This window comes from Silene latifolia, chromosome 3 (assembly GCF_048544455.1).
Source record: "Silene latifolia isolate original U9 population chromosome 3, ASM4854445v1, whole genome shotgun sequence".
In the NCBI taxonomy this organism is placed as follows: Eukaryota; Viridiplantae; Streptophyta; class Magnoliopsida; order Caryophyllales; family Caryophyllaceae; genus Silene; species Silene latifolia.
The window spans coordinates 145,253,646-145,280,972 of NC_133528.1; the positions used below are offsets into that span (position 1 = coordinate 145,253,646).

Below are 27,327 nucleotides of genomic sequence, written 5' to 3' on the forward strand. Positions count from 1 at the left end.
CGTCACACACACACACAACCACACCAATCCCAACAATCTCAATCACCGATCGTCCACTTTGGACCATTTTGCCCGATGGGGGACCGCAGCCGTTCCCACCTAAGCCCCGCTCATCATACCGAGCAATAACCCTGTCCATTAATGTGCACATCCCCTCCCGTGGCGGGTTCCACGGAGGGCGAAACTAGGGCGTGAAGCCACTCCCGCAAGTGACCCCACTCAGCCGAGAACGCATCTCGAGAACCATCAACAGCAATCACAACCACAAACACAGTACAATCATTATATCAAACAACTGAATACAACACATCACCAACATCCCATTATGGGACTAATACTGAGTAGGAAATCCTACCTGGAAAGCAACACAATCATCAGACTATCTAGCAGCTGTCTCAAAACCTCTCCTTTACAAATCCTTCTCCTATCACATAATCACATAATCACAATCTAACCTTAACAAATCATAAAAACCCCCAATCCCAAAATTAGGGTTTAAACAAAGTCAACCAAACGCTATAAAATTGGTATGTAGGACTTACCCTTGACGCAAGGAACACTATGATGCCAAGAACAATGAAATCCGACACCTCTAGCTCCGAGATTTGTCAACAATGCGATTAGGATTAAGAACAAACTTGCCTTCTCTCTTAAACAGTAAATTAGGTTTTGCAAAAGTGATTTAGAAACAATGACGGAAGGTTATATATCTTAATCGCATAATTAACAAAACCCGAGAAAAACTCCCCGTAAACCGGCTACTCGATTGAGTACCCAAGGCTACTCGATCGAATTATATTGAACTACTAAAAGTTGTTGGGTTCTTAAGTCCAGACATAAAAAAGGTGATGATGAAAAAACGCTCTGGTAATTTACAATTAACTTCACCCGGTATCCAAAAAGATATTGTTAATGCCATCTCATTGGAGACTCTTAAAGTTATATTTGAGGAGCTTGGAGATGACTTCTTTGCTATACTAGTTGATGAATCTAGTGATGTGTCTTATAAGGAGCAAATGGCCATTATCTTACGCTTTGTTAATAAAGAAGGAATACTAGTTGAACATTTTGTTGGAATAACACATGTTACCAATACTTCAGCCATATCTCTTAAGTCGGCCATTGATGAATTATTTGACGAGTATAAACTCAGCTTATCTAGAGTAAGAGGGCAAGGATATGATGGGGCTAGCAATATGCGAGGTCAATTTGGCGGGTTGAAAGCTTTGATACAAAAAGATAACTCATCTGCTCATTATATTCATTGTTTCGCTCATCAATTGCAACTTACACTTGTAGCTACTGCAAAAGGTCATGTAGATGTGGTTTGGTTTTTTGATTTGGTTTATGATGTGGTAAATGTCATTGGGTCTTCTTGCAAGCGACGTGGCGTGTTTAGAGAGTTACGAGCTATCAGAATTGCACAAGCTATAAGTAATGGAGAAATTGAAATGGGTAAAGGTTTGAACCAAGAACTTGGTATTAAAAGGTCAGGTGACACTCGATGGGGATCTCACTATAGATCTGTACTGAACTTACAAGCGAGTTTTCTTGATGTTATTGATGTACTTGAATTTTCTATAATGATGTTTCCAACTCGACACATAAGAAGAATGCACGTGGGTTTATGGCATATTTGCGTTCATTTGACTTTGTTATCATTTTGCACTTGATGGTTGACGTTCTTGCAATCACGAATGAGTTATCAGTGGCTTTGCAAAGGGAAAAACAAGAGATAGTGAATGTTATGCACTTAGTAGAAACTTGCAAACTACGCCTTTAGGCGATGAAAGATAACGAGTGGGACGAACTTTTAGAAAAAGTGCATCAATTTTGTTATTCTTGTGATATTGATGTTGTTGAAATGAATGACAATTATGTAGCTCCGGGAAGGCCAAAACGAAGAGCAGCACAAAACACTAATCTGCATCATTATCGTAGAGATGTTTTTTTTTTCTGTTGTCGACTTGCAGCTTCAAGAGCTTAATGACCGTTTTGATGAAGTGAATACAGAGTTACTTCGTTGTGTTAGTTGCTTGAGTCCAAAGGATAAATTTCGTGCTTTTAATTTGTCAAAGATAGAGGAAATGGCCAACTTTTATCCATATGACTTTGATGTTGTTCTCGTGAGAGTTCTATCTGGTGAGCTGAAAAATTATATCGTGGATGTTCGGTGTCATGATGCATTTGCAGGGCTCAAAGGACTCGGAGATCTAGCTAGAGTCATGGTGGAAACTAGAAAGAATATTATTTATCCACATGTGTACTTATTGATAAAACTAGCTTTGATTCTTCCGGTTGCTACTGCTATAGTGGAAAGAGCCTTTTCGGCTATGAAGTACATCAAGACCAAGTCACGGAATCGAATGAGCGATACATACTTGAATGATTGCTTAGTGACTTATATAGAAAGAGATATATGTGAGTCAATTTCTATTGAAAGTATCATGCATCGTTTTCAAAACACAAAAACACGTAGGGTTCACTACGCTTAGATGTAACGATGTACTTGATTTTAAAATTAATGTGTAATATAAGACATGTTTTTTATTTTCTACACTTATTTTTTGTAATTTATGAGATAATATTTAGGGGACACCACAAAAAAATATTTCTGTATTCGCCACTGTACCCGACCCATGGTGGAGCTTGAATGTGCAGATATCGAACCTTCAATGTATCCTTAATATTGACGATAATGGGGATGTAACACCCCGGCCCAAACGAGGTCGGGAGCGGTTACTTATGATAGCTCACCAGGCTGTGTACATGGCCCACAGATCAACACGGGTCCTTTATAGCGCATTTTGTCCTCACTCATGCACATCCCGGAAACCTTCCCAGGAGGTCACCCATCCTAAGACTACTCCCAGCCAAGCACGCTTAACTTTGGAGTTCTTTCGCATGGATGACCATAAAAGAAAGTGCACTTTGTTGATATGAGTAGTACTTACAATCCCTTTAAGCACTAGTCATTTAAGCCTATCACTGGACCTCTTCAATTACCGTGGGTTATTACAGGGGATGCATTGACTAAAAATGAAGAAGATGAAAAAGGAAGAAGATGAAAAAGGGAGAGAAAGTGAGAGGGAGATGAAAGGTTAAAAGTGATTAAAAGTGGGTGAAAGGTGTGTTTAAGAAGTTTTTGGGCGATTAAAATGAAGGGTGACCTTTGTAACAGGTTGCCCTTCCACCGTAGTAATATGAGTTAAATGATAGTAACGATAGGATTAATATGGAATAATCAATAGGATGGATTAAATGGGGAAGGAGAGGCTTAGCATTGATTATTGGCATTAAATAACCCTAATATATAGGTAGACTAATCACACAAAAATTGTTATTAAATCGAGACATATATAATTCATAATAAAAGAACTCCATACAAAAAAAACATAACTAATCATCTTTCAATAACAAGAAATAGAATTAAAATTGAAGAAATGATGTTTTCACAATTTCACAACCTTTATCTTAATAGGATAAATATAATAGTTGAACCCCAACCAAATTCTTAAGGTGATGGTTGAGACCCAACTATTATATTTATTTTCTATTATTATGATTACCATCCGGTTACTATTTGCTAAGTCTCACCTTCACCACCTTTAGAAATCTCAATTTCGTAATCCACCTATAGATATTCTCAATCACACATGAACCCATCGCATTTACTTGGAAACCCGTTAAACTCTTATCGTCGTTGTCCTTCAAATAAAAATGACAAAAATACAAAGTCGTCATCTCGAAATTCACTCTAATCGTTTATGTAGCATAGCGTAGCCTATAGCCTTTTAGGCTAACTAGTAACTCCACTTGGGCCAGCGTACGCGCGCGTGTATGTATTTGGACCCAAACCCACGGGAACAAAACACACAACAAAAGCCCATTTGTTCTCTGAATTAACCAATAAAGCACAATGGTCAATGTAAACAAGAGAAATGGGAGAGGATCCACCAATGTTGGACAAGGAAGAAAAAAAACATTGGCTTTTCCTAGCCAACATTTCCAAGAATCCCCATCTGGTAGCGAAGAAAAGAATGAAAAAGGAGAATTTCTTGACACTTTAATATAGTGAAATCAGGAAACAACTTACTTACCGTAAGTGAATATCTTGCAATTTGAATTCCTAGCTGAGCTTCGGTCAAAACCCCTACAACACATATCATACCTTCAGATTTTGATCGTTCTGCGATTTCAAAGTGCAATATGCCCTTAAGAGCCTTCCGTTTACCTTGGTACTAATAGGTGTATTCACAAGACTTCTCATAGTCTTATGATCATCACACCTAGTGGCTCAAGTGCTTCTTGATAGAATTTCTCACACGAGCCGTTAAGGACATAAGTCCAACCTGGTGTATAATTCATCAAGTGCGTCTCAAAAGCACCACCTTTTAAGGCTATGAATCATACAACACCATAGGAATAGAGACTTTAGACCTAGTCACTCTTGAGTTAAAGGCTTAAGCTTCATTCCCCTCGACCTTTCAACGAATAGTCTCCTAGTCAACCCCTTAGTAAGGGAATGAGCAAGATTGTTTTCAGATTTCACATAGTCCAAACCGATCACTCCATTATCAAGGAGTTGTTTAACTGCAGCATGCCTGATTCGAATGTGTCGTTTTTTCGCATTATAGACACTATTCTTAGCAACACCAATAGTTGCCTGTGAGTCACAACAATGTAAGGAGACCGGTGTCTACCGTCCTCCCCACACTGGTACATCTGCCAATAGGTTTTCCAACCAATCAACCTCTTGTCCTCCCAACTCAAGAGCTATGAACATCGATTCCATGGTGGAGCATGCAATACAAGTCTGCTTAGTAGACTTCCACGATATAGCACCTCCACCCATGGTGAAGACATAACCACTAGTAGAACAGATCTCATCGTTACCTGAAACTCAATTTGCATCACAATATCCTTCTAACACAGCAGGAAATTTACTATAATGCAGATATAGATCATTGTTCCTTTTAGGTATTTAAGTAAACGATGACGAGCAGTCCAATATTCATTGCACGGGGTCTATATTACTTTTGATCGATCTATTTGGACATCTTTACTGAAACACAAATTAGGTTAGTTTTTTTACCCAATATAAAGTTCCACTTTTACTCTCAAAACCCGAATTAAAAATCCGATTTACATACCAAATTAAGCCGCAATCCAAGTCTCTTTTGGTGCACTTTCCAAGTCTCCTACTTCGTTATTAATTAATTAGAAAAATCCGAAACCTAAACCGTTTAAACTTTAGCTATTTCCTAAAATCCGTCGAAGAATCCGTTCAACTATATAAACCCACCTCACCCCACACTTTTCTTCCATCACAAAAAACAAAAAAAGTAAGAAGAACAACAATGGCGGAAACAACAACATCAAAGAAGATCATGTTAAAATCATCAGACGGCGAGGATTTCGAAGTGGACGAGATTGTGGCGTTGGAATCTCAAACAATAAAGCATATGATTGAAGATGAATGTGCTGACAATGCAATTCCTCTTCCTAATGTTACTGCTAAAACATTGTCTAAGGTTATCGAGTATTGTAAGAAACATGTCGATGCTGCCGCTGCGAAAACCGCTGATACAGCAACAACTAGTACCTTTGGGGTTGCTGGAGGTGATGATGAACTTAAGAAGTGGGATGAGGAATTTATGAAAGTTGACCAAAATACCCTTTTTGATATCTGCTTGGTATGTTCACCTTCTTATCTTTTTTTTGGTTTTTTGAATTACGCTTGTAATTTGTTGACGTAATTCGATAACTGTTGTGTAAGACGGTTTTATAGGGTGAGACGGTCTTTTTCATCAATAAAAAGATGGTTTCATACCGTCTTATTATGTAAATTGAAGTTAAGGGTTTCGTTGACTTTCAAATTAATTGGTTTGCGTTGACTTAGGGTTTCTTTTTGTATTGATCCTTGCTAGGTTATGCCGTAATTCTAGGGATTTGAAGTTTAATTCTACTACTACTACTTGAGTATCTTTGTTGTTGAATAATCTAGATAGTATAAAAGCCAAGTTTTTTCTTAATTTTTGATTCGCTGTTGAGTTTCACTTGGGGTGCCCCCATGTTTCCTATTCTATTTAATTACCCTCTCTCTTCAACTTAATTCCTCCTCTTATCTCTTATTCTTATTTAATTACTTATGTTAAAACATATATTAAAATATTACAATTTATATAAAATGTTGCAATTTACATACATTCAACGGGTCTAACATGTCAAATATCTTTAATATAATTCTAATAAAATACGGTTGTTTATTATCTGATATTCAAACCTAATATTTATCAAATATTCGAATCTCCAACACTTATTCACGCTCAATTATATGTTCATGTATTTAATGATAGCCCCTGCTATTATGACCCATGCATTTTTTGCACGGGTATAAAACTAGTACTGTATGAAATTCTTGGCGGATAAAAAATTGTCGAAATAATTCTGGTTTTAAGATGTCGATTTGTATGAGATTGTCTCACATAGAGTCATAGACCATCTCATTCGAGTCCCGGCTTCAACTGTGACATTGTTTATTCTAACATGTTGTGAATGGTGATATCTCAGGCAGCTAATTATCTGAACATCAAGAGTCTCCTGGAGTTGACCTGCCAAACGGTGGCCGAAATGATCAAAAATATGACACCAGAGGAAGTCAGGAAGGTATTCAACATTACAAACGACTTCACCCCGGAAGAAGAAGCGGAGATTAGAAAGGAGCACCAGTGGGCCTTTGAATGAACCCTTTCAGTTTTAGTAGTAATTCTTGTCAAGAATTAGATCCGTTGTAATGATCTTTAATAAGCATTATAAATCCTAGTAGTATGAATGGCAATTCGTTTTTGAAACAACTATCAATTATTATTTTATTTCAACAAGTAATTCTTGCATGAGACGATCTCACTTTGTAAGTGCGCCATCCTTTGGCTCTATAACGACTACATTTTGTGCAATAGAACAAGCTAAGAGAAGCTTGCAAGTTAAGAATGGCCCAATTTAAAACAACTCAGTTCTGATCTTGTTATTGGTCGGGTCAAACGACTACTACAAATTTGTTTTTTTTAAGAATGCGCGTGTTAGAGGAGATTACAGTATATATTTTCCACGTCATAATCTCATTTGAGAAAATTATTTCAATACCAACTCAAATAAGGCATAACACTAAATTTACCACATTTGGGTTATTAATGTATGTCTAAAGGCACATGTTAGAAAAACCAAATTAATAATACTCAGTACCATATTGCGAAAAAAATTAGGATTAATTGATAGGAATACTCTGAACTATCGCTGTACCGCTCAAAATACTCCAAACTTTGTTTTAACTGTCAATATAATCAACTAATACCACCTTTCACTTTGAACAGAATTTGTGATTTTTTAACTTGCTATAGCAGGTAATTTTTTTCGTACCCCATTTTTTTCCCTTCCATCAATCTTCATCTTCTTCCTTTTAGTGCTCATCTTCTTTTTTTACCCCTTCTTCCTTCCTTTACCATTTTTTTTACAAATTTTATCTCTCTTCCATCTCAACAACAATTTATTTCACCCAAGTTTGTAACTTAGATTTGTACATTATAAACTCACCTAGAAAACATTATAATTCATCCGTACACATAAAATCTCTTTCATCAAACAAATATTCATCATCATATTGATAATCTAAAGAACACAACTTTGGAATTTCCATTAAATTGAGCACATATTTGTTGTTTTTTTTAATAGAATGTAAGTATTATATAAGAATTATCGGAAATCGAGAAGCATATACAAAGGAATTGTTGTCTTATCATCACCTTCTCCGACATCAAAGCATCTCCCCAAAAGATCACAAGTTCAGCTATGAAGCACCGGAAATTAAGCTCAGAGAGAATTAGCTTCAGATGCATAATCATCTTTCTATTTTCCAGATCTATAAATGAATCAACTTCTTCACTCACATAAGACACAGGCGTCTAAGTCCCATATGGGTTGCAAAGACGAAGCTAGGCTTTGGCCAAATGGGCCATGGCCCGGGTGATCACTCTAGGAATATATAGACTACAAGTAGAAAACTAGTCAAATTTCTCTAACTAGCATAGCGGCTAAGTGTATGTTGGGAGTGTGGATGCCTTGTTGTTCACGTGTTCGATCCCTGGAGAGCGCCCATCATAGGCTTTTTTTTTTTTTTTTACAATTATACTCCATAGAGGTTAAGTGCTAACGTATTATACTTGACTTTTTTTTTGAAAGATTCTTTATTCCTTGACATATACTCCGTACTACTATACATTTATAATCCGTCCCTTCACTATTAAAGTACGGAGTATAATTTTTATTAAAATTTCATTTTCGTCAACGATTATTCTAATAGAATAGGGAACTGTTTATCATTATGAGCAGTCCTTGTTTGGTACGGAGTAAATAATTTCATAACTTTAGAGGTCTCACCTTAGTTAAACATTACTCTAAATATAATTATCTTATACAAGACTTATTTGCTTTAATCATATAATAAAGCTATTGTTACAATGTTTTATAAAATATGGGAGAAGGAAATGTATAATTATAATAATTTAGTTGTATGTTTAATATAACAGCTAGTCTTGCCAAGCTTGTGACCTCTCACAAAAAGGGAGAGGGGACAAGGTGTGACACCCCCCATGTGCTTCTCACTCACCTCTCAATGGGCATTTTGTGAGAGGAATTGAAACGGTATCCGTCACAAGCTTGTGACGGATATCGCTCGTCTTCAATGAGATTTTGTGTTAATACAATACTCTAAAAATCATACTAGCTATGTTCCAATTTTTATTTTTATTTATTAAAATAGCCTTCACCAAGAATACAAAAAATAAATAATAAAGAGAAATTTTTATGGACCGTGCTAAATAATGGTGTCACGACTTATAAAAAAAATGAGGATCATTGACAATTTAAATCGGCCCAGGTCATTATTTTGTCCTAGCTTCGTCCCTGATGGGTTGGCTGGTAAACCTCCTTGATCCGTTTTCAAATTTGAGCACATATAATTAATACCCAATTACCCATCAACGATAATGGAAGAGAAGGAAGACCCTTACTTTCCGACGCTTGTTTCACAAATTGATCGACTAAATCAGCTTGCTTTTGCTCCATATCCATATTTTCGTACAAAAGTTTGAATCTTGAAGTTGTTGATTGTAATAATTGATCAAATTAGGGTTTCTGATATATGAAGATGATGATTTGAGGGATTTGGTGTGATAAAAGTATTGGGGTTTTCAGAAAGTTATGAGAAGAGAGCTAAGAGAGGATGTGGCCATCCATGGCATTGGTGAATTGAAATCATCAATGGAGTTTTTTTAAGTTGGAGAAGAGAAAGAGAGAGCTCTTTAATGGTGATTACTACTGATTTGGTGAACAAAGAAAAGAAAGGAAAAAGAGGAGTTAGGAGAGTTAGAAAATTTTTCACCTATTTAGCAGGTAACTGGTCACATATTGCACTAAAAGCGAAAGGGATTATTAGTTGGTTTTATTGGTAGTTAAAATAAAGTTTGGAGTATTTTGAGCGGTACGGCGATACTTCAGAGTATTCCTATCAATTAATCCAAAAAATTATTGAGTTTACCATGGAGACTTGATGCTTTTTTCTGACTTTAAACTTCGCGAATGATGAAAACGAGTCCATTCATAAGAAGAGTAAACTTCACACATAACAGTTGTTTAGAGTCGAGACGACGAGACATACATAATTCATAATAAAAGAACAAAATTAAGAAAAAACATCACTAATCATCTTCCAATAACAACAAATAGAATGAAAATTCAAGAAATAATGTTTTCACAATTTGATATCCTTAATCTATGATTATTGATTACCATCCGGTTACTATTTGCGGAACCTCACCTTCACAACCTTTAGAAATCCCAATTTCATTAACGACCCATACATATTCTCGATCACACATGAAACCCATCGCATTCACTTGAAAAACCGTCAAACTTTTATCATTCTCCTTCAAATAAAAATGACAAAAATACAAAGTCGTCATCACAAAATTCACTCTAAAGGTCCAATTGAACTCTTCACCCGATTGTAAGACACGGGTACCAAGATCATCGTCCTTGGATTGGCAGCGTACTGTGATCGGATCGGTTACCGTGTGACTAATGACACGAACCGTATATTTCTTGAGGTTATATTGTGACATTGTTGGCTCGAACATGGCGTTAAGTAACGTTACGCACAACATAAGAGTGACCAATTGATTGTGTTTGGTGTAACCCATCAATAAAGCGGACAATGTCACTACTATAACTCAAATTTGAAACTTTATTTGATTTGTCACTTAATCTTGCAATATACTCGTAGTATATATATATATAGATTATTATATGCACAATTTTTACACACGATTTGGGAAAAATTAGGAATTAAAGAATCGTGGAATGTGAAAAGTTATGGGATAGAAAATGTTAAATGTATGATTACCGAAGAGGAATGAAAAAGATATATGCGTGCATTGAATATGTTAATTGTGTACAAGTAATAAGTTGAATTTGCTTGAGAATTACACTCATTTTTTACTCGTTTTTTGAGAACGTGTGAAATGTCACAATAAGGAAAAAATACGATTTTGTGGATTTTTGGACTTGGTATGAGCAATTAATTGTCACTGTTTATTGAAACTTGGATGAGACTTGAGACTTGAGAGGTTCCGAGTTAAGAGAAAAAAAATAGGATTTTGTATTAGAATCGGAGAGGGAGGAGCGCATTAAGGTAATCGTAGTATTATTGATAATCGTTCGTTCGTATCTCAAACAATTACAATGGTATTACATTTATACTACTCCAAAGATTCTAAAGATAATATCGTATCTTCTAATAATAGTAGCATAATATACCTTATTCTATAATAATAATATTCTTTCGATTGCGGTATATCACGATATACCGTAATATCTCGTAACATTTTGTGGATTTTGTATGAGCAAATAATTGTCGTTGTTTATTAAAATTTGGATGAGATTTGAGAGGTTCCGAGTCAAGAAAAATTAAGGTATATTGAAAAGAGAAGTGTCTGTCTCAAAATGTAAGAATGACATATATAAAATAATAGAGGGAGTATAAGCTTACAATCGGACTAAATGAGAATGCATCAATGCACCAATTGTTAAATTCGGTGCATGGGCTAGGACATCACTCATCGAGGAGGAGAGATTGTCTATTTTATAAGATTAAGGAGGTCCAATCCCAAAATTAATTGATAATGGGTGGATTAGCTCATTGGCTTATAAAGTACACCAAAATTTTAATCAGCAAGTCTTCCTTGTGACGGATTGCGACGGGTCAAGTAATACACATATGGATAATAAGACAAAACAGATTACTACTGTAATACTACGTATTTATGAGTCTTGGGGTACTCTATCGAGTAGGCCTTACTCTGTCGAGCAAGGGCGTGTTGCGGAATAAAATAGTTTCTGACCTGTTGGGTACTCAATCGAGTAACGTGGGTACTCGATCGAGTAACGGGGCACTCGATCGAGTACCTTAGCTACTCGATCGAGTAGCCGGTTTACGGGGGTGGTTTTCTCGGGTTTTGTTAATAATGCGATTAGAGTATATAATACTTCCGTCATTGTTCCTAAATCACTTTTCAAAACCTAATCACTGTGAGAAGAGAAAGCAAACTACGTTATTAGCTTTAATCGCATTGTTGGCAAATCCCGGAGCTTGGAAGGTCGGATTTCACCTTTCTTTACACCGTTGTGATCCTTGCGTCGAGGGTAAGACCTATATACCGTTTTTATGATGTTTCTTTAAAGTTGGTTAAACCCTAATTTGGGGATTGGGGGTTTTTGTTGTTTGTATGCTTGGTAGTGATTATGTGTTTGTATATTAGGAGGAGGATTCGCAGAGGAAGCTTTTTGATATCAGCGGTGAGATCGTCTGATTGTTGTACTTTCCAGGTAGGGTTTCCCTACTCAGTATTACTTACATAATGTGTGGTGATTGTGCTGTAGTTAGTGTGGTTGATTGATTCAGACGGTTGTGATTATACATTGTTGATAGATTCAGACGGTTGTTGATATTGTGATTGTGATTGTTTGTCTATGGTTCTCGAGATGCGTTCTCGGCTGAGTGGAGTCACTTGCGGGAGTGGCTTCACGCCCTAGTTTCGCCCTTCGTGGAACCCGCCACGGAAGGGGATGTGCACATTAATGGGACAGGGTTATCGCTCGGTATGATAAGCGGGGATTTGGTGGGTACGGCTGCGTCCCCCACTGGCAGGGCTGGTCCAGTGGACAGTCGGTGACGGAGATGGAGTGGAGTGGATGATTGTGTATGATTGTACGAAATTTGTATTGTTTTATGTTCGTTGGTTATATAATTTATGTAAATAGTAATCGACCCCGATTATTGTTTTAAAACCTGCGGTGATCCATTCGGGGATGGTGAGCAGATATTGAGCAGGTATGAGTTGAGTACTGGGATAGCTGGGATGTGCCACGATCTGATGATAGAAGTCTTCCGCTGTAGCTTAGTAGTTTTAATAAACATTTCAGTTAAATCAGTAAACAGTCAGTTTGAGAATATGTATTCGTACTTTTGGTTTTGGTTTTGAGATTGTAACCTTTCACTAAGTATTTCTATTTAAACGTTGTTTCATTATTGTTTATTTGATTATCATTGCCTTGGGTAACCGAGATGGTAACATCCTTATACCTGGGTGGTCCTGGTAAGGCACTTGGAGTATGGGGGTGTTACAAAATGGTATCAGAGCGACGATCCTGAAACCTGTAACCAATGAACCCAATGAATATAGGGAGTCAATTAAAATGAACCCGGGGTAAAGGTTGTAGGAGCTAATGCAAAGGCTTGGGAGACGTCCTAAAGTCGCGAAATCGCCCTACAATTTTGAACCGGTCACATGGGGGGTGTATGTCAAGTCGTATGTGTTGTTTGTCAGCTTGTGTGAGGATGTGATGAAGTATGTCGTAATTGTTGAATGCTTGGAGTAGAAGGCTGAAAATATGAATGAAAGATTGATGAGATATATAGAACTGTGTTGAAATAGAAAAGCATGTTGGATGATTACTATGTGGCGTTTGATAATATTACATAACTGTTTCGGTGATTATATGAAAAGCTTGGTAGAATTGCATGCTTAGCTATATCACATGTTGCGTTTATAATGTTGCTTAGTATGTTGGGAGATGTGAGATAACATGCGGGTAGTTTATGCGTGTAACACCCCCATACTCCAAGTGCCTTATCAGGACCACTCGGGTATGAAGATATTACCATCTCGGTTACCCGAGGCAATGATAATCAAATAAACAATGAAGAAACAACGTTTAAATATAAATACTTATTGAAGAGTTATAATTCTCAAAACCAAACCAAAAGTGTAGTACATGTTCTCAAACTGACTGTTCTAACTGAAATGTAAATAAACTAATAAGCTACAGCGGAAGACTCCTATCATCATGTCGTGGCAATCCCAGCTATCCCAGTACTCATCTCATACCTGCTCAATATCTGCTCACCATCCCCGAATGGATCACCGCAGGTTTACAAAACAACAACCGGGGTCAGTACTAATCACACAACTCAATATATATATATATACAATAAGATAAACAGACAACTTAACTGTCACACATACACAACCAACCAATTCCAATCATCTCAATCACTGACTGTCCACTGGACCATCCCTGCCAGTGGGGGACCGCAGCCGTACCCACCAAATCCCCGCTCCACATAGTGAGCGATAACCCTGTCCATTAATGTGCACATCCCTTCTGTGGCGGGTTCCACAGAAGGCGAAACTAGGGCGTGAAGCCACTCCCGCAAGTGACCCCACTCAGCCGAGGGCACGCCTCGAGAACCACAGACAACAATCACAATCACAATCACAACCGTCACAATACAATTACTATATCAAACAACCAATCTCAACACATCAACAATCATCCCATTATGGGACTAATACCGAGTAGGAAATCCTACCTGGAAAGCACACTGTCAGACGGTCTCTACTGCTGTATCAAAAAACTTCCTCTATGAACCCTCCTCCTATCATACAACATATAAATGCTACCAAATCACATACTACTCAACAACCCCCAAATCCCTATATTAGGGTTTAACCAAATTAAAGGAAAGACAATAAAAAGGGTACATAGATCTTACCCTCGACGCAAGGAATTCAACGGTATAACCAACGATGAGAACCGACCTCCCAAACTCCAGGAATTGCTAACAATGCGATTAAGATGGTGGACTTGCTTGCTTTCTCTCTTAAACAGTAAATTAGGTTTTGCAAAAGTGATTTAGAAACAATGACGGAAGGTTATATATCTTAATCGCATAATTAACAAAACCCGAGAAAACTTCCCGTAAAATCGGCTACTCGATCGAGTACCCAAGGTACTCGATCGAGTACCCCCTTACTCGATCGAGTATCCCAGCAACTCGATCGAGTACCCAACAGGTCAGAAATTTTTCTAAAACACAACTTACCCTTACTCGACAGAGTAAGGCCCACTCGATAGAGTACCCAAAGACTCATAAATACGGAGTATTACAGTCTTCCCTCCTTAAAAAGAACTTTGTCCCCGAAGTTCAAACCACTACTAAACTAAGGTACTCCCATAACACTTCTGACTCAACAATCGAAACAAAATTCAACATAAAACATGTTATTAACCCAACTCATGCCGACAAACATACCGACACAACATACAAAAAGGGGTATAAAAACTCTTAAAAACTGCTCGCGATCATCTCCTACCCCCCTAAAAGAAACAAGGTTACGTCCCCGTAACCATACATACCTGATCAAAAAGAAAAGAGTAACTCTCTTTCATAGCTTCCTCTGGTTCCCATGTAGCTTCCTCGGTCTCGTGGTTAGACCAAAGGATCTTAATCAGAACTGTCTCACCACTCCTAGTCTTTCTAACCTTTCGGTCAATAATCTGCTTAGGCACCTCAAGATATGATAAAGACTCATCAAGCTCTAAGCTCTCTGCCTCTAACACATGTGACGGGTCACTCACATACTTCCGCAGCTGCGATACATGAAACACATTATGTACTCTCTCTAATGCAGCTGGTAAAGCCAGACGATATGCAACTTCCCCAACTCGCTCTAAGATCTCATAAGGCCCTATAAACTTCTTACTTAGCTTGCCTTTCTTCCCAAATCTCATAACCCCACGCATAGGAGACACTTTCAAAAGGACCTTGTCCCCAACTTGAAACTCTATGTCTCGGCGATGTAGATCTGCATAACTCTTTTGCCTATCCTGAGCTGCTCTCATCCGTTCCCTGATCATCTTAATCTGTTTCACCATCTCATGCACCATCTCTGGTCCTAAAATCACTGCCTCAGCACTATCGTCCCAACAGATTGGACTCCTACATCTCCTCCCATACAAAGCCTCAAACGGTGCCATACCAATACTAGTGTGATAGCTGTTATTGTAAGAAAATTCTATCAAGTCCAACCTCTGTTCCCAGCTACCACCAAAATCCATCACGCAAGCTCGCAACATATCCTCAAGAGTCTTGATTGTTCTCTCGGTCTGTCTGTCTGTCTGTCGTCGCAGGATGAAATCTTTGTACTCATCTTCAAAGTTGTTCCCAACGATTCGCAACTCTTTCCAAAACCTCGATATAAATCTCGCATCTCTGTCAGACACTATGTCCTTAGGGACTCCATGTAACTTAAGCACGTTCTTTCGATAGGCCATAGCCAATTGTGCCTTAGTCCATGTATCTTTCATTGGAACAAAGTGAGCTGACTTGGTCAGTCGATCCACTATTACCCAAATCATGTTGTTACCTTGTTGACTCTTTGGCAAACCCACAATGAAATCCATGGAAATGGATTCCCACTTCCACTCAGGTAACTCTAAAGACTGAATCTTACCTTGTGGTCGTCGCTGTTCCCCTTTAACTCTTTGGCATGTCAAACAACGGACACAAACTCAAATTTGTCTCTTTCTTCATCCCAGGCCACCAAAACGTTTTCTTCAAATCCTTGTATAGCTTGTCACCACCCGGATGTACTGAATATGGTGTACAATGTGCCTCTGTCATGATAGTATTTTTCAACTCCTCATCATTAGGGACACACCACCTACCATCGAACCTCAAACTACCATCTGTATGAATAAAAAATCGGGACACTGTCCCTTTCTTTACTTCAGCTCTCCACTCAACTATCTTAGGATCCAAAGCCTGCTTACCTCGAATGTCATCATAAAACTCAAGCTGTACTGTCATATCACCCATGGCATCACCTTTCTGCATCATATGTATCCCAAACCTTGCTACCTCATCTCTCAGCCTCATCAAAGATAGAGCTGTACACAGAGAATGTACACTCTTCCTACTCAAAGCATCAGCAACAACATTGGCCTTCCCTTCATGGTAGATGATTTCCATGTCATAATCGCCAATCAGCTCCATCCACCTCCTCTGTCTCATGTTCAACTCCTTTTGAGTGAAGATGTACTTGAGACTCTTGTGATCATAAAATACCTTAAAGATTGCTCCATAAAGGTAATGTCTCCAAATCTTGAGAGCAAACACCACCGCACCCAACTCCAGATTATGAGTAGGGTAGTTCTCCTCATAAGGTTTCAATTGCCTAGAAGCATAGGCAATCACTTTACCATTCTGCATCAACACACATCCCAACCCATTCTGTGACACCCTCAAATCTAGCCTTAATTATATACGTAAATTCTACAGAAAAACTGGTAGGATATGTTTGTAAATGGTTCAACTAGTCCAAAAACCTGCAATTTCAAAAAAAAATTCTAACTAAACCATTCACAACCAATTCCAACTCAAGAAGAGTGTCATAACCCTGCAACAGCTGATAAACTAACTTACATATATAACTAAAGACGCGGGAATATAAGGATACAAACCAAAAATAGAAAGGGAGACATATGTCCCTTCAAATTATATACAAACCAAAAGTATAAAAAGTTTACTAATAGAATAGCCAAAACTAGGTCCAAGGTTCCTTGCTCACTAGCCCGTCTGTGACCCCAACTAAGCATCCACAACCTGTCAATCGCATTTTATACAAACACGAAAGCCACAATTCAGTGGGGAGTAACTTCGAGTCCTCCCAGCCACGAATCGTCAAAATTAATGTAACATGTAATGTAACATGTAAACAATTTGATAAACCATTTACTTATCATGTATTCTAACAAATGACCCTAAACTGACCAAACTAAACTATCATGTGAATCAGATAACAAATAGTAATCCAAACTTTATCAATCAGAACCGCTTACATCTCACCTATTACAGTTCATAAAATCACCATACAAGAAAGGGCAATATAACAAAGACAGGCATAAGTTCTTAGTCCCGTCAATAGTCACTTTGTAACTCAAGTCTATACCACGAGGTAGGGAAGGTAATCGAACCGGTATCTTGGCTCGGCGGTTACTATTAAGAAAACATGGCCAAGAGACAACACAACCCTAGCCTAAAATCACTTGAGACCTAGACATGCGGATACACACCACCGCACCCAAGACCCACAACTTTTTTTAAAACAAAGTGAAGTGAGTACCCTAAGGACACCACCGAAGGGTCGGCTAATACTTAAGCTGACCCCATACTATCAAAATTAGTACCTGAGGTCATGCCCCAACTTGGATAAACATCCACTAGTCAGGAACACAAAGGCTATCAAGCAGTGAACATATACTCGTCAGAGACTATAAAGACCTATCTATGATGAAGGCCGAAATACTCACCTAGGACCTAGTCACAGCTAGTCCCAGCTTGAATATTTTAACCCACACCACCCAAGACTCACCACACAAGTCAAGTAAGACACCCACTTAACCTTAAGAGGGCAAAAAGTCCTACTTACCAACATAAATTCTAATATTCTATCATGTGAAAGGCTATATAAATGTCTATTTACAGCATACAATCCAACAGTTCCTCAATAAGAGTTCAATACTAACTTCCAATTCTAGCAATTTTAACAATATTAAAGGCTTTAGGGAAATCTAGGGCCATTACTACAAAATAAGAAGCTATTTAATTTCAACTAACTAAATAAGAAGTTATTTAAATTCAACTAATTACACATGTGAAATAGAGATATAATAAATGGCCTAAAACAAGAAAAAGGCCGATTATCTAAATCATTCAACCGAATTTTTACCCGCAACCCTGACCTGCGGACAGTGCAGGTCAAATTGCGGCGACGACCAATCACTCAATTAATCGACATCGCATCGATCAAAGGGACTAAGGCTCGGTTTTCGCTGACAATCAACAAAACATTTCAATTATAGCTATAAAATTCATTTTGAGCCTATTAATTACAAATTTCCTTTTGTAAACTACCCTAACATGTGATAACTATTAATATAAGCACAATTTTTTTCCATTAACATAATTTTTGTTACTAGTATACTTCAATTCAAATTACTACTCTTTTTGTTACTTATACTATTCTAATATTAATTAACCCGAAATGACCAATATTGTACGAAAAACCGCAAAACAAGCACGGACCAACCCGGGCCAACCCCAAGACCGGCCGGGGCTGCCGTGGGCCTGCCGGCTGCTGCCGGGCCGCCGCCGCACCATTTCTTCTCTTTTTTTCATTTTTATACATTATAAGACCGTCGAAAATTAATTAATCGTCCCCAATTCAAATTTGATAATTTAAACTACCAAAAGGCACAAATTAAGCTTGCATGCAACTAAGTTTAACATGTGAAAATTACTACCCAAACAAAAATTCACCAAACATACAAAAATCAAAAACATGTGACGATCTTTCGTCGAGTAACTCGAAATATGTTACCTTAAGCTAGAAAAAGAGCAATTAGCACCTCAAAACCCAAACCCTAAACAACAACTAGCCGCTATCCTCTACGATATACGAATCCCCGAACTCGTCTTCCAAATCTTCACCTAATTAAACAATAAAAACACAATAATTAAGCACAAATACCGAATTTCCGAAAATTGGTCTAAAAAAAACTTAATGAAAACTGAAATTAGAACATACTAAGTTGTAGATCGTGGCGAGAGGATTCCGGAAAGGTAAATTTCGCGAAAAACGGACAAGAAACGAAGGAGATATGGTGAATTTGAGCTTGATTTTACCAAAAAAGGTGTTTTGGTCTTTGTGAGATTGAAGATGACGGTGGGAAGCAAGGAAAAACAGAAAAAACTAAAGGGGAAGGGGGTTTGATGCGTGAAAGGGAGAAAGGAAAGGAGGGAGTCGGGTTTGAGTCGGGATTTTTGAAAGTCGGTTTGATTTCGTTTGATAATAATTAAATCAAGTAAGTCAAATGCAAATTCCGTCAAGACCAAAGTTCTTAAACACGAGATTACAATAAAATTGAGTATTCATACGACCCATCTCCAAATTCGTTTACCCAACGTTCACACGAATTGTCATTTTCCCCCGATACTACGCCCTTATTTCGAAATAAAAGATTTTACACGGTTTAAACTATTTTTAAACATTTCAAAACTATCAAAATAAATACTTTTCTCCAAAATATAATAAAATTATATTTCTTTGAATTATTTTTACTTTAAATACATTATTGTCAAATTTTACTTGATTAATTAATTATTTTCGAAATATATTAACGGTCCGAAATTTACGGGGCGTTACAATCACCCCTCCTTTTAAAAAGTTTCGTCCTCGAAACTTAGAAGGAGAAATTATAGTTATAAGAAAATATAGGTATTTTTTCAATGAAACGGTGATACTCTTGTTGATCAGACAAGAACATCCATATTCATATCAAGATATAAAAATATTTCTACACCAATAAATGAGAAAACCCATTATTGGGACGTCACTAACAACGAGATTCAACATTCACTAATGTTAAAACCATTGAAAATCATAAAAGTATTTTCAAAATTTCAGTTTAAAATTCTATAGTAAGAACGATATCTTACTAAATTATGATTAACTAAGGCTTAGTAACTCGGAACAAAAGTAAGAAAAAGGAATACCTTACGGAAATAAATCAAAATTTCATTTTCAAATCCTTAAAAATAGGTTAGGTTTGCAGAAGTGACATAAACTTTCAAGAATGAATCGAACTAGTAGCTTGAAATATTTAGAAATTCCCCGAAGTGAAAAGTAACTTAGACATCATAGGAGCAGTCCGCTAAAAGGATTCAAGCTTAAGCGATCAAAAAGAGCTATGATGAATTTTATGGGGTAAGAATTAAAGTCATAATTACAAGGATGTCAAAGATAGAGTTTCATAGGTTACCAACATCAAACTTACGAGAGGAGTATGATGATGTAAGGAAGAGAGATATGAGCGGTAACGCTCATGATCAAGGAAGAAGGGAGATTAGACACCAAGGAAACGCCAGACACTCATATCTCCAATAACAACATCACTCCCAAGAGAAGGTTCCTCAAAAATTCCACAAGGTTCTCATTTCAAAACAAGGTAGTAACATATCAACCTCAAATTATGAAAAATCAATAGGATCTCAAGTTTCTCTATCCTTTTACTTATTAAGGATTCTCAAAAGCAGAACTACACCCAGCTCCAACATTGTCTCATCATCTCAAGCACTCAATGCGACCTCAAGGTCTATAAAACTATAGGATTAACAAATTCTTCTCAATACTAAGTCTCTCTCAACTCAAGAACTCTCAAGAGCCAACTAATACCAAATCACATCACCAATCCATTCTGGTCATCAACATCCCCAAGGAGTATTCTTTCAAATTTGATATCCTAAACTTACTTACCATCAAATTCTCAAGGAACAAGGTCATAATTGTAACAACACTATATCACCTTAGAGTTCCTAAAACCATTAATTGAAATTATGTTCCCTAGCCTAACAATTGGTGTCAACCATACCATTACCTCAATAGTAATCAATATCGCTCACTAAGACCAACTAATAATCCCACCTTTAACATATCTCACACGGTAACATATACATTATCAAACCCTCATCTCCAAAGTGATTATGAAAGCCCAACCCAAACTCGGCTACTTAGTCAAACCTATATCCTCAAATCACATCTTACAAACTCTGTAAACATGGTCAACAGGGTACCAACTATACTAAGGAGGTAAGGAGTGATAACGGAATAGAGAAAAAGTAAAACATTTCTGAAGGGTGCATGCATGCGCAAGTTAGGAAACTAAGGAGTCGACCGTAAAGATAACGGTTGACAAAAATAAGAGGTATTCGAGTTAAGAAGATATCTCGGGAAAGAAGAAGATACGTAAAATTTAGCATAAAGACAAGGTTCAACGATCGTTAAAGAGAAGGAAAGGAGAATAGAAGCGGCACAATGAAAGGGTTACCGCTTACTAAACACTCATCAAAGCTTATGATCGATATGATAAGGTTACTTCACTAAGGTGCTCAACAAAGCCCTAAATGTCTACTACATCGTAGGACTAACAAGGATTCCACAATGGTAAGTATTCCTCAACTCAATTGATTCTAAGAGCCAAAATCAATTCACCACACAAATTCATTTGTTACCATCCATGTCCCAAAGTATCTCCTTTACAATTCTCGTCATTGAACTTCACTTACTATGTCATCTCCAAGTACCCTGGCTTGTTTACTCCATCATCTCACCACTTAATACTTCTAGTTTCCGATACCATAAATTGGAATCACATCCTTTAACTCACGAACTATATCGAACAACATTCCACCAAAATTCCCAAATTCAGATATGTTTCATAAGGTCAACAAGGGCTACTCTATACTAGATTTGGTCAACTTAAAAGGTTTAACAAACTAACTAATTCCAAAGTACAATACCAATCCATTAATCAACATCAATGTCCTATTGTATTCCTTTCAAGGCCCACAAGGATTAGGGCTAACTATCATACCTTTAATTCTCCACAAGAAATATTGAGACTCTCAAATGAAGTAGCTTAGGTTCATTCCATCCTATGTTCTAAGGTAGTACCCATACTGAATCATCTATAACAAACAAGCTCTCTATAGACATAAATCCCAAGGTATTTCTCAATTCACTAAATTCTCATATCAAGCACAACTAACAAGACTAACCAAAGGATCCCAAATTATATTCTCCTATACAACTCAAACCTTAAACAATCAATTTCTCCACTCGTTCACGCCCTCCAATGATACACTCTCTCAACACTGGGTTCTCTTGAACAAGGGAACTATCCTGCGGTATAAAAAGAAGGTGTCCACATGGACTTTATTATAAGAAGAAAACGAACCTAAGATGAAACGGGAGAAAGAATTGAAAGGTAGTTACCTAGGCGAGATAAGAGGAATTTGAAAGACGAATGACCAACGAAAATGGAAGATTAAGGTAAGATACACTGAATACGAAAAGAAACATCAAGAAAGTGGAAGCATTCTACATTTGGCATAACCAACCTTTAGTGGCACCAAAACTAATAACTAACAATCAACAAACCTAACAATTAACAATCACAAACAGACTACCACATAAAATCCTAATTCTACCCATCCTACCCTTCTCTCAAGTTTATTATTTAAAGGTCAAGTGATTCTAAGTGGGGTGCACAAACGTGCATCGGGAGCAATAGGCTCTGATACCAACTGTGACACCCTCAAATCTAGCCTTAATTATATACGTAAATTCTACAGAAAAACTGGTAGGATATGTTTGTAAATGGTTCAACTAGTCCAAAAACCTGCAATTTCAAAAAAAAATTCTAACTAAACCATTCACAACCAATTCCAACTCAAGAAGAGTGTCATAACCCTGCAACAGCTGATAAACTAACTTACATATATAACTAAAGACGCGGGAATATAAGGATACAAACCAAAAATAGAAAGGGAGACATATGTCCCTTCAAATTATATACAAACCAAAAGTATAAAAAGTTTACTAATAGAATAGCCAAAACTAGGTCCAAGGTTCCTTGCTCACTAGCCCGTCTGTGACCCCAACTAAGCATCCACAACCTGTCAATCGCATTTTATACAAACACGAAAGCCACAATTCAGTGGGGAGTAACTTCGAGTCCTCCCAGCCACGAATCGTCAAAATTAATGTAACATGTAATGTAACATGTAAACAATTTGATAAACCATTTACTTATCATGTATTCTAACAAATGACCCCTAAACTGACCAAACTAAACTATCATGTGAATCAGATAACAAATAGTAATCCAAACTTTATCAATCAGAACCGGCTTACATCTCACCTATTACAGTTCATAAAATCACCATACAAGAAAGGGCAATATAACAAAGACAGGCATAAGTTCTTAGTCCCGTCAATAGTCACTTTGTAACTCAAGTCTATACCACGAGGTAGGGAAGGTAATCGAACCGGTATCTTGGCTCAGCGGTTACTATTAAGAAAACATGGCCAAGAGACAACACAACCCTAGCCTAAAATCTGCGCAGACCTAGACATGCGGATACACACCACCGCACCCAAGACCCACAACTTTTTTTAAAACAAAGTGAAGTGAGTACCCTAAGGACACCGCCGAAGGGTCGGCTAATACTTAAGCTGACCCCATACTATCAAAATTAGTACCTGAGGTCATGCCCCAACTTGGATAAACATCCACTAGTCAGGAACACAAAGGCTATCAAGCAGTGAACATATACTCGTCAGAGACTATAAAGACCTATCTATGATGAAGGCCGAAATACTCACCTAGGACCTAGTCACAGCTAGTCCCAGCTTGAATATTTTAACCCACACCACCCAAGACTCACCACACAAGTCAAGTAAGACACCCACTTAACCTTAAGAGGGCAAAAAGTCCTACTTACCAACATAAATTCTAATATTCTATCATGTGAAAGGCTATATAAATGTCTATTTACAGCATACAATCCAACAGTTCCTCAATAAGAGTTCAATACTAACTTCCAATTCTAGCAATTTTAACAATATTAAAGGCTTTAGGGAAATCTAGGGCCATTACTACAAAATAAGAAGCTATTTAATTTCAACTAACTAAATAAGAAGTTATTTAAATTCAACTAATTACACATGTGAAATAGAGATATAATAAATGGCCTAAAACAAGAAAAAGGCCGATTATCTAAATCATTCAACCGAATTTTTACCCGCAACCCCAGCCCTGCGACAGGTACGGGTCAAATTGCGGCTGACCAATCACTCAATTAATTGACATCGCATCATCAAAGGGACTAAGGCTCGAGTTTTGCAAGCACAATCAACAAAACATTTCAATTATAGCTATAAAATTCATTTTGAGCCTATTAATTACAAATTTCCTTTTGTAAACTACCCTAACATGTGATAACTATTAATATAAGCACAATTTTTTTCCATTAACATAATTTTTGTTACTAGTATACTTCAATTCAAATTACTACTCTTTTTGTTACTTATACTATTCTAATATTAATTAACCCGAAATGACCAATATTGTACGAAAAACCGCAAAACAAGCACGGACCAACCCGGGCCAACCCCAAGACCGGCCGGGGCTGCCGTGGGCCTGCCGGCTGCTGCCGGGCCCGCTGCCGCACCATTTCTTCTCTTTTTTTTTCATTTTTATACATTATAAGACCGTCTGAAAATTAATTAATCGTCCCCAATTCAAATTTGATAATTTAAACTACCAAAAGGCACAAATTAAGCTTGCATGCAACTAAGTTTAACATGTGAAAATTACTACCCAAACAAAAATTCACCAAACATACAAAAATCAAAAACATGTGACGATCTTTCGTCGAGTAACTCGAAATATGTTACCTTAAGCTAGAAAAAGAGCAATTAGCACCTCAAAACCCAAACCCTAAACAACAACTAGCCGCTATCCTCTACGATATACGAATCCCCGAACTCGTCTTCCAAATCTTCACCTAATTAAACAATAAAAACACAATAATTAAGCACAAATACCGAATTTCCGAAAATTGGTCTAAAAAAAACTTAATGAAAACTGAAATTAGAACATACTAAGTTGTAGATCGTGGCGAGAGGATTCCGGAAAGGTAAATTTCGCGAAAAACGGACAAGAAACGAAGGAGATATGGTGAATTTGAGCTTGATTTTACCAAAAAAGGTGTTTTGGTCTTTGTGAGATTGAAGATGACGGTGGGAAGCAAGGAAAAACAGAAAAAACTAAAGGGGAAGGGGGTTTGATGCGTGAAAGGGAGAAAGGAAAGGAGGGAGTCGGGTTTGAGTCGGGATTTTTCGAGTCGGTTTTGACTCGTTTCAATAATAATTAAATCCGTAAGTCAAATGCAAATTCCGTCAAGACCAAAGTTCTTAAACACGAGATTACAATAAAATTGAGTATTCATACGACCCATCTCCAAATTCGTTTACCCAACGTTCACACGAATTGTCATTTTCCCCCCGATACGCCCTTATTTCGAAATAAAAGATTTTACACGGTTTAAACTATTTTTAAACATTTCAAAACTATCAAAATAAATACTTTTCTCCAAAATATAATAAAATTATATTTCTTTGAATTATTTTTACTTTAAATACATTATTGTCAAATTTTACTTGATTAATTAATTATTTTCGAAATATATTAACGGTCCGAAATTTACGGGGCGTTACACATTCTTTGAGGCATCTGTATAAACCTCAAAGTTCTCGCTCCCTTCAGGCAATGCTAAGACAGGAGCTGTGGTCAAACGCTCCTTTAATGTTTGGAACGCCGTCTCACAACTCTCATCCCAACGAAACATGTTCTCTTTTCTCATCAACGCTGTCATAGGTCTAGCTATCTTGGAGAAATCTTTCACGAACCGTCTGTAGTATCCATCTAAACCCAGAAAACTCCTGATCTCAGCAACATTCTTTGGTGGTTCCCACTTTGTCACTGCCTCAATCTTTGCCGTATCCACAGCTACTCCCTCCCTAGAGATCACGTGTAATACTCCGTATTTATAAGTCTTGGGGTACTCTATCGAGTAGGCCTTACTCTGTCGAGTAAGGGTAAGTTGCGTTTTGGAAAAGTTTCTGACCTATTGGGTACTCGATCGAGTAGCTGGGGTACTCGATCGAGTAGGGGGGTACTCGATCGAGTATCCTTGGGTACTCGATCGAGTAGTAGCATTTCTGAGGGAATTTTCTCGGGTTTTGTTAAATATGCGATTAAGGTATATAAGCTTTGTCGTCATTATTCTAAATCACTTTTGCAAAACCTAAATTACTGTTTAAGAGAGAAAGCAAACAAGTTCTTCATCCTAATCGCATAATTAGCAATCCCCGGAGTTTGGAAGCTCAGTTCTTAGCGTTGATTATACCGTTGAGTTCCTTGCGTCGAGGGTAAGATCTATGTACCCTTTTTATTGTATTTCCTTTGATTTGGTTAAACCCTAATTTAGAGATTTGGGGGTTTATGTGTAGTATGTGATTTGGTAGTCTTTATGTGTTGTATGATAGGAGGAGGGTTCATAGAGGAGGCTTTTTGATTCAGTAGTAGAGACCGTCTGATTGTGTGCTTACCAGGCAGGATTTTCTACTCAGTATTAGTCCCATAATGGGATATTGGTTGATGTATTGTATTTGGTTGTTTGATATAATATTTGTATTATGATTGTGGTTGTGATCGTTGTTGATGGTTCGCGAGGCGTGGCCTCGGCTGAGTGGGGTCACTTGCGGGAGTGGCTTCACGCCCTAGTTTCGCCTTCTGTGGAACCCGCCACAGAAGGGATGTGCACATTAATGGATAGGGTTATCGCTCACTATGTGGAGCGGGGATTTGGTGGGTACGGTTGCGGTCCCCCATTGGCGTGGTGGTCCGGTGGGATGTCGTGATTGAGATGATTGGATTTGGTGTGATTGTGTGTGTGTGTGTGATGTTAAGTCGTCTGTTTATCTTATTGTTGGTATATATTGAATTGTGTGATTAGTATGCGACCCCGGTGTTGTTTTGTAAAACTGCGGTGATCCATTCGGGGATGGTGAGCGAGATATTGAGTGGTATTGAGATGAGTCTTGGGATAGCTGGGATTGCCACGACATGATGATAGGAGTCTTCCGCTGTAGCTTATTAGTTATTTATATTTCAGTTAGAACAGTCAGTTTGAGAACATGTATTGTACTTTCAGTTCGGTTTTGAGGATTGTACTTCTTCTCTAAGTATTTATAATTAAACGTTGTTTCTTCATTGTTTATTTGATTATCATACCTCGGGCAACCGAGATGGTAATGTCTTCATACCTGAGTGGGCCTGGTAAGGCACTTGGAGTATGGGGGTGCATTAGACAACCCAAACGGCACATACTCATAATGGCCATACCTCGACGTGAAAGCTGTCTTTGGTATGTCCACCTCTCTAATCTTCACCTGATGGTAC

The 27,327-nt window shown here is 37.6% G+C and overlaps 2 protein-coding genes and 2 long non-coding RNA genes across 4 annotated transcripts; 2 read left to right on the forward strand and 2 right to left on the reverse strand.

The window, feature by feature from the left end:
- Positions 1–851: 851 nt before the first annotated feature.
- LOC141649882 (uncharacterized) lies at positions 852–2,495 on the forward strand. Its single transcript, XM_074458551.1, has 2 exons — positions 852–1,565; positions 1,974–2,495. The coding sequence occupies exons 1-2, from the start codon at positions 852–854 to the stop codon at positions 2,493–2,495; spliced, it is 1,236 nt and encodes a 411-aa protein (XP_074314652.1).
- Positions 2,496–5,162: 2,667 nt separating this feature from the next.
- LOC141646413 (SKP1-like protein 1A) lies at positions 5,163–6,885 on the forward strand. Its single transcript, XM_074454310.1, has 2 exons — positions 5,163–5,696; positions 6,574–6,885. The coding sequence occupies exons 1-2, from the start codon at positions 5,361–5,363 to the stop codon at positions 6,745–6,747; spliced, it is 510 nt and encodes a 169-aa protein (XP_074310411.1). The 5' UTR covers positions 5,163–5,360; the 3' UTR covers positions 6,748–6,885.
- A 9,835-nt stretch (positions 6,886–16,720) lies between these two features.
- Positions 16,721–19,179, reverse strand: LOC141646414 (uncharacterized). Its single transcript, XR_012545544.1, has 3 exons — positions 19,047–19,179; positions 18,840–18,949; positions 16,721–17,062 (listed from the first exon to the last, which is right to left on the reverse strand). It is a non-coding gene; the product is annotated as an uncharacterized LOC141646414 (long non-coding RNA).
- A 3,458-nt stretch (positions 19,180–22,637) lies between these two features.
- LOC141646415 (uncharacterized) lies at positions 22,638–25,098 on the reverse strand. The gene is made up of 3 exons (XR_012545545.1): positions 24,966–25,098; positions 24,759–24,868; positions 22,638–22,975 (listed from the first exon to the last, which is right to left on the reverse strand). It is a non-coding gene; the product is annotated as an uncharacterized LOC141646415 (long non-coding RNA).
- Between the last annotated feature and the right edge of the window lie 2,229 nt (positions 25,099–27,327).